We start from the raw sequence: 8,092 nt of genomic DNA on the forward strand, positions 1-8,092 counted from the left end.
AACGACGACTAGCGCTCTTCTCGTGATCTTCGGCAGCGTTCGATTCGACGTTTTGGTTTACGGCTTTGGAGGAGGAGGTAGAATGTGACGGCTTGGCGCTGAGCAAATTACGTAATTGGGAAGGGGGAGACTTTCGATTGACTTTCTGCGAACAAATAAATTAATTACAAGATGACAATATTACAAGGAGTTTGTATAGAAGGTTTTGTATTTACTTTATCGTTGTGCTGTGAGCAATCTGTGAGGCCGCGGATCTGCAGCGCGTCGGCGGTACGCAGGAAGGCGCTGAGCTGCGCTTGTGCGATGTTCACCTGGCCCGCGTACATGAACTGTAGCAGGGCGCGCACGTGCGACACCTCGCAGTCCCGCATGAATATTATAGGGTGAGCACATGGATTGTTCTGCAAACAATTTCATAGCTCAATACATGCAACAATTATTTACAACTAAGGTATAAGAGAAAGAATAATGGTGTAGTTGTATAAACAAGATGCATACTAAGTAATTTATGTACACAATAAAGGGAAACCACCAGTCGTTCTTTACATAACTTAGATGTACATACATTATCATATATAAACTAAAATTGTTTATCTTATCAAAAAGTGACCTACTGTTTTGTCATATTTGAATAGTGTAATTTGTAAATGACTAGCACCTCGCCTTGGCTTTACTCAAGTAGAAAGATAAATAAAAAACATTTAAGATTACTCACTGATCAAAGAGATTTAAACCATTTTATATAATTTTTCATAAATAAATTTTAATTATGTGACATTGCATTTTTCGTACTTTTAAATAATTTAAACCATACACATATATTATGAACGAGAATAAGACATAGTTGCGATGTAAATTAATCTTGCAGACATTTCACTGTGGTACAAGCCAGATGAATCATAAGGTCCACATTTATATCTATTTGCTTTAAATCGCGACGGCTGCACTGATTGAGAGCACTTATACAACTTGACTGTTCACAAGATGCATTTATTCAAATACATACAATATAAGCCAAAACAAATGACCTTTGAGTGGACAAGACTAAGTTAATATTCAGAACAAAACAAATATTATCTTTATTATCTTTCAAAATATGGATAATCTAAGGATTATGCCCAACGGTCAACCCGCACTGTCCCCATGTGAGAATAAAAAGTATTATCTGTCCCAACTTTTAGTCCCACATCACCAATAAGGAGACAGATGGAACCATTATGAAATGAAATAAGTTCCAACCGTCCCCTCGTCACAAAAGGTGGCACGATAAAATTTTTATTCTTATCTGTTCCCACAAGGGGACAGATGGGAATAAGAAGTTAACAAGATGTAGTTATAACAAATAACAATACACACAATTATTAAAAAGAGACCCTGGAGTAGAAAGAAATAGCAAGTTATCTTAGATTTAGAAAGCTGTATATTTTTTATTACACCGTTTTGATAACAAGTGAAGCAAAACTATTAAAAAATGGTCAGTTAATGATATAGAGTTCATATAAACATTAATTTAATGGGAAATATCATTACATATAGGCTATTAAAACTATAACTATTGAACATAATGTTAGACATATTTTAGAGGTATCACTTAGAGTAATTTGAGTAGTAGGGGAATGAAGAATTGTTACAAGAACAAAAAACCAGAATATGTTTATAAGGAATTGTCGAACAAATTTGTCCTAATTTATGGAATTGAGATCTGATTCACCCGTTACAGCATGCCAGTAAGAGTATAATGATTTAAAGGAATCAGTAATTCAAAAAGATAAAATTTTGAATTGCATAATTTGCAAAATGTTAATGTAATAGATATGCTTCGGTTATGTTGGCATGTTCAGATGTTTTGAAATGAATAGCAAGACAAATGTAAGGGCAAACTAAAGCAAGAGCCAGTGTAACAATTTGGTTACTTAATTTTAGTGATACTTTAAGTAATGTTCAATCAAGAATTTGGTATTTATTTTATACTAAGCTAACCTATTTTATATTTTATTTTGCAAACAAATTAATAGTTTTTAATTTATATTAATCTCCATATTGTAAACATGAAGTATTATCAAGTTTTATCATTCTATTAATTTTCATATTTCACAGCCTCTATCCACCTTTTCTTTTTCTGACTAAAGACAAAATAGATGTGAAACAAAAACTAGCTAAACATAGAAACAAAAAGTTCATATAATACAACTGAAACCAGACTTTTCAAGATAATTGTTGTACTTCATAGTTATGGGAATTAATATTGTAATACAAAAAAAAGTTAGGATATAGAGAATTGAATATGGTATTCAAACTTAATTTCTAATGCACATATTAAATATTCAATAAGATAACTCATTGATATTTTTTAAATAAGAATTTTATGGTATATTTCAACTATAATAGTTAAAATGAAATGTGTACTGTATATAATTGATATTGAATAAATTTGTTATGTATAACATATAAAATATGTTAGAAGTTGTGTTAAAATATTTAAATTGCACTGAAACCTAATTCATTGGGTGTCAAGACATGTCATTCACCTATTTCCATGTAGAACAATGAAAATATCATAGAACTACATACATAATTAATTTTAAGTACATTATGTTAGTTATCTTTCCACAAAGAAACTTTATACTAAATAGTATTATGTTATTTAGAATAATGTCAGTTTTAGATATTTTGAGTGTGCTTTAGAAAGGCCTGTCACATTGTAACAATCACTGTTTTAAATAAATAGCAGAGCTGCTTGGGATGAAATTCTGTTTTACTTTTTTATAACGCATATGACATGGAATTCAATGATAATAAGGTAATTAGAAATTGTGAAACAGAATTCTAAAGTAGGTACAAATAAATGAAATCACGAGTACTTAACCGGAACGCAAGACATGGCATTTGTAAGTAGATCAAGTGTTTTATACATAACAACTTTCACTAGAGTCATTGTAATGGTGACACATCAAAGTGTGGGGAGTGAAAGATGGACTTACTTTAAATAATTCCTTGAAATAAGGACTACACGCGGAGAGAACCACTTTGTGGGCCTCCAGCCTGTGTCCTTCACATGCCAGGGTGACATCCACGAAGTCCTCATCATCGCGCAGTGCCTCGAATTGAGAAGTTATATTTGCTTGAAAATTGTTCCATCTCAAACAGAATTGCTGGTCGCCACCCAGTTCTGTACCTTCCATTACTTATAGACATAACTCGATATCCCTGCTCATTTAATTGGTTTGACAAGAAGAGTTAATTATTGAAAATAAATATATCACAGTAACTTGCAATTTCAGTCGCCGTCTGGCCGAAAATCTTGAAAGAAAACAATCAATAAAATCTCGTACCAATATAAGAAAAATAAAACTTTTTAATTTGTCATTCATTTGCTGATGGGTACATTCACTTCTACGTTTCGTTTCACTCTACAATTTGAATAGATTTTTACATTTCATGAGAAAACACTTCAATTTTTTACTTATTATTTTGTACACTATTTTATAATTATTATTTTTTAAAATTATTGAACTATAAATCTATATTACAATTTTTTTTATACAAAAACCGACTTTGAAATGTCATTTCAAAGGAATATTATCCCGAAAGCCTTTGCCCACGGAATCAATTCATTTTATAAAAAAAAAACATTGAATGCACAACACACAATATTACGTTGAAATTCGTTTCAACATTGATTATAAAAGGTTTTTAGATCTTATTTACTTCTTGCTGGAATTGTACTGTGCGAACTTGACGCAACGCAACTAAAGTTACTATCACTATAATGACTTCATTTTAAAACTTATCAGCCATCAGCCATAGACACAGGTCAAGGTTATTACCTTTATCAAAAGTACAGTAATTATTTTAAAGTTGACTATTTCACTATGTCAATAGAAAACAAAGTTTTGTATTGACTTAATTTCTTTTATAAAGATAAAAGTGGTTAGATCTATAATAACAAGGCCTACATTTTATATCACAAACCTTCCATAGTCTATGAATTCAATAATAGTAACAATAATATATCCCAAGCACATCTTTTTAAAGTAATGAATCATTTTTTTATTGAAAAATGACATTCCTTTACCTTGTGTTATTTGAAAAAAATTACAAAAAGTAAAAAAATAATGCATTTTTATTTCAAGCCAGTTACATTACATTGTGTACTGTATAATGAATAAAGAAAACAAAATTAGTCAAATCTTATAAAGTTTGTTCGCCTTCAATCATTTCTTTCAAGTTTAGTAGCTCAAATTGTCCATGGCCTTTTGTATCAGAACGTATCATATCATCTAAATTCCTGAAACTGCCAGGATCAATAAGACAAATAATATTAGCTGTACCAGATTCCCAATGTTCTTCTTCAACACTTGTAGCAAGCTTTATAGCCTTTTCTATTATTTTCTTTGCCTCTTTTCCACCAAGGGAAATTCTAACCCTCATTTGTGCTCTCTCAAGGGGAATTTCTTTCTTTATCATCTGAATAACATCAAGTGCTTGTTGCTTTGCACTTCTATTAACATTAACAGAAAAATGAGTGTCTTTCATTGCTTTCTCTATGATAGACACCGGATATGGCCTCTTTGTTTCTGGATTAACACATTTATCTGCAACAGTTGTAGCAATATCTTTAAAAAGAGAATCTATTTGGGAGTGCCTTTCTTTGTCTGACACCTGAAGTTCTCCCTTTTCAAGAATTTCCTTACATATCTCTGTTTGATTATCTGTTCCGAATATTTTTACTAAATCCTCCTTTTTAGCTACTTGTCCTTTGGAAACATTTGTAAAGACAGTATGCGTTTGAAGCACTTCATCTATGTCTTTTTCCCTGTAAGATAAAAGTAAATAACAGTGTAAGTGAGAAAATATGTTACAAATATAATCGTCATTAAGAGAATACACACAATTTGTTTCTCCAAGATAATACTTTATTCCTATAACAGGCAATTTCGTATCTTTTACCACCTTTTTTTAACCTAACAATAGCGACGTTTGTTAGGCGTATTTGATTAGTCGGCGTAAATATTTTTGACATCGCGATAGATTATTTGTAAACAATATTTTTAATTAGGATTTCTTTATTTATTATTGAAATATTTTCTATATGTTTCTTCTGTTCCGTTTGACATTGACATTTCTCAATACGCAACAGAATATAACACAAAGTAATTTTAACACAGTACAGATTAAGCATTTAAAACCTACAACCACATTTCATCGTTTGAAATCATGAATATATAATAGGATGGATGAGATTTATGCAAAATCTATTTACAATATCAATTGTGATACAGTACACATCTTAAAATACCTAGACGTACCAAAATTGTATTAATAACAACCAGCACGACCATGTTTGTCTTTGGATATCACGACGTGCAGTCGTGTCTTATTCAAAGTTGTATATTCTTTGACCTGTATCGGAGTCGGAGAAAACTTGGCCGTCATCAGCCGTCATTTTATTATAATTGTGTATTTTGCTGGCTATTTTATGTGATTGATCACAAAAATGGCCAAACTAGTGGATATATACAATAGCGAAAAAGATCCTGTTATTAAAAGAAGACAACTACCGCTAACTATTTATGAAAATCTCACTGTAAGTAATCAAGTTTACATTTTGACAGTACATCAAACGTAGATTTTTTGATTAAATCATTAACAAAATATAAGTCATGTGGCTAATAAAATTCATTAGAAGCGTATGCACTATTGATGTTTCTCGTGCACATCTTATAGCTAAATTGTTTTCTTTGTTACTAGAAATAGAAGCAAAAGTCAGCAAACTGAAGTGACGGTCAATGACTGACCTTAATTTATAACATTATATTCATTGTTGTTGTATTTTTATGTTTTACAGATGATAATGGACTTGAAAACAATGGGACTGATTTGTGATAATCCACAAGTTAAGGGACGGGAATACGAAGAATTCATGCGAAAATATAGAATCCTCTCAACAGAAGAACTTAAAGCAGCTCTAAGGGTCGACGCTACTGACATATTTAATGTATTAAACCAAAGCATTCCTTGTGTGGGCTGTAGAAGAAGGTAGTAATTATTTATATTGTAACAAAAAACTTACCTCACAATACCCTTCTTTAATCTCAATAAAAAACTAAAGCAAATCACATAATATTACCAATATAAATAAAATCAAATACCACATGAAATTATTTAAAATATGGTGTCTTGAATCTTGAAATTTCCTACATGTCTAATATGTTTCAGTGTGGAGCGATTATTCTATCAACTTTGTAAATCAGAACATCCAACATTAGATCCATTAATCCTCACCCCGGATGGCACAATGACAATAAGAGAGGATAAGATAACACATTCACAGTCGCTGGCAACTCTGCTAAATGGACATAGGTAAGTATCCTTGCAACAACTGTATTGGCATTTAAAAGTGTTTGAGTGTGAGTCATAGACAGATGTACTCACTAAATTGGTGATATACTAAGAAAGAGCAGTATTAAGAAAACAATACAAGATCTCAATAAGTACCAGTCTCAAAATGTTAATGCTAATCCTATTAACCATAGTTAATTAGATTGTACTGCTCAAGATATTTCTGAAACTAGAAATCTATTCATACATTTGTTACACTCTATTATCAATAATTCTTATTAAACAATCATGAAATTTTCAGCACTGGGATTGAATGTCTAATCCTAAGCCAACCACGATGGAAGAAGTCTCAGCGGTGTACATTGCACTCGTTAGAGGCAGGGGGAGCACGCGGTTGGGGTGTAGCATCCTCGGGAGGGCCAAGCAATGGTGCTTGTGGGGCGTGGAGTTCATGGGGTGTGGGGAACTGCGGGTGGAGCTGGGGTGCGTGGGGCTGGGGCGGCCGGGCCGCGTGGCGAGCCGCATGGGATGCCATGCGAACTTCCGCACGTGAACATGTAACTCTCATACACTTCAACACACTCCATGATACTCTACATAATTATCTACGCAAGCATAGGTTCTGCGCTGATTGTAAGACTAAGGTAAGTCATAAGTATTTATAAATGTTGATGTTGGCAGAGGTCCTCTCCTATCAACCCCTAAAATAGACATGAAAATTAGACCAAGCATAAACCATTTGAAGATGCCCCTGCTTTTAATATTGATAATTTTTTTTTATATTAAAAGTTAATAACACATGTTATTCATTTTCAGGGGGTAGATTATTTTTTATTGCATGCTTTTTGATTTTTATTTTGATAAGTTATTAATAATGAGTAAAACTTTTTTAAGATAGTTGTTTGGGTATCGTAATTTATTTGTTATACTAATAATTTTTGTGAGTGTTAATTAAGTAAATATTTTTTTTAATGAATAAGTCAAAGTTAAAATCATAAGTTATTCCAATATACGTTTTTTAAAAGAATGCTTTAAGTTACATACACATATAGACATTTTATCACTATGATAAGCAACCTTTATCTGATATCGTGTTTTGGTTGTCCATGGAATGTTTCTTAAATATTCAAAACTTATATAATTAAGTTAAAATTGGATAAATAGTCTCATAATTATTTATTACTTTTTTCATAATACTCAAAAATTATATATTATTTACGCTTTATTGATCTGTTGTCAAATTGTACAGGTTTTAAGGGCTTATCAGTTACTTGTTGAGGAAAAGGAGCCACATAAAGAGAAAGGGTATGTGGGGGCACTATATGGAGGCATCAAAAGATGTATCCTGGACAAGCACCTCCACCTCCAGGCCAAGACTGAATACATAGCATACCTCATAGCCCGCGCAGAGCCCGAGCTGGTTGGGAACCACAGGGAAAGGCATGCAAAGACACTAGAAATTGCACAGGAAGAGGCGAGTTAAAACCTATATCGTTAACTATATTTTGTTTAGATAATTTAAATTATAAAGTACATCTAGAATCCATGAAATATTGAAAATGAAAACTGAAAAAATTATGATTTTCAGATATGAAGTGTAACTCTTAATGTAAACTTACTCTTCAAAAGATATTAATTCGGAAGTTGCAAAAAAAATTATTAAACACTTAGCTTATAGAAATAACAATGGTTTTGACTGAAATCTTTGAAATTAATTTTAACTTATAAATGTATTTATCAGGTATTAATC

The 8,092-nt window shown here is 31.8% G+C and overlaps 3 protein-coding genes across 3 annotated transcripts in view; 1 reads left to right on the forward strand and 2 right to left on the reverse strand.

Annotated features, from left to right (window-relative positions):
- Window position 1: 1 nt before the first annotated feature.
- Window positions 2–3,410, reverse strand: LOC106109116 (longitudinals lacking protein-like; the record flags this gene model as incomplete). The annotated part of the gene is made up of 3 exons (XM_013290519.1): window positions 2,982–3,410; window positions 216–401; window positions 2–145 (listed from the first exon to the last, which is right to left on the reverse strand). Coding segments are annotated over exons 1-3 (531 nt in total), but the record flags the coding sequence as incomplete, so codon positions are not given.
- A 695-nt stretch (window positions 3,411–4,105) lies between these two features.
- On the reverse strand, window positions 4,106–5,081 carry LOC106109211 (ribosome maturation protein SBDS). Its single transcript, XM_013290620.1, has 2 exons — window positions 4,893–5,081; window positions 4,106–4,816 (listed from the first exon to the last, which is right to left on the reverse strand). Exons 1-2 carry the CDS (start codon window positions 5,021–5,023, stop codon window positions 4,192–4,194), a joined length of 756 nt encoding a protein of 251 aa, XP_013146074.1. The 5' UTR covers window positions 5,024–5,081; the 3' UTR covers window positions 4,106–4,191.
- Window positions 5,082–5,387: 306 nt separating this feature from the next.
- LOC106109117 (gametogenetin-binding protein 2-like) overlaps window positions 5,388–8,092 on the forward strand; it is a 4,842-nt gene continuing 2,137 nt past the window's right edge. The window contains exons 1-5 of the mRNA XM_013290520.1: window positions 5,388–5,587; window positions 5,849–6,039; window positions 6,220–6,363; window positions 6,644–6,986; window positions 7,592–7,822. Of these exons, the coding sequence (XP_013145974.1) occupies window positions 5,498–5,587; window positions 5,849–6,039; window positions 6,220–6,363; window positions 6,644–6,986; window positions 7,592–7,822 (999 nt within the window). The 5' untranslated portion in view covers window positions 5,388–5,497. The remainder of the gene's footprint in view (window positions 5,588–5,848; window positions 6,040–6,219; window positions 6,364–6,643; window positions 6,987–7,591; window positions 7,823–8,092) is intronic.

This window comes from Papilio polytes, unplaced genomic scaffold (assembly GCF_000836215.1).
Source record: "Papilio polytes unplaced genomic scaffold, Ppol_1.0 DF821289.1, whole genome shotgun sequence".
In the NCBI taxonomy this organism is placed as follows: domain Eukaryota; kingdom Metazoa; phylum Arthropoda; class Insecta; order Lepidoptera; family Papilionidae; genus Papilio; species Papilio polytes.

Bases quoted from the DNA above. Each gene is read 5' to 3' on its own strand.
- LOC106109211 (XM_013290620.1), bottom strand. From the start codon at position 5,023: ATGTCAAAAATATTTACGCCGACTAATCAAATACGCCTAACAAACGTC. The intron at 4,817-4,892 runs GTGTGTATTCTC...TTTATCTTACAG, and splicing joins TTATCTTGGAGAAACAAATT to GGAAAAAGACATAGATGAAG.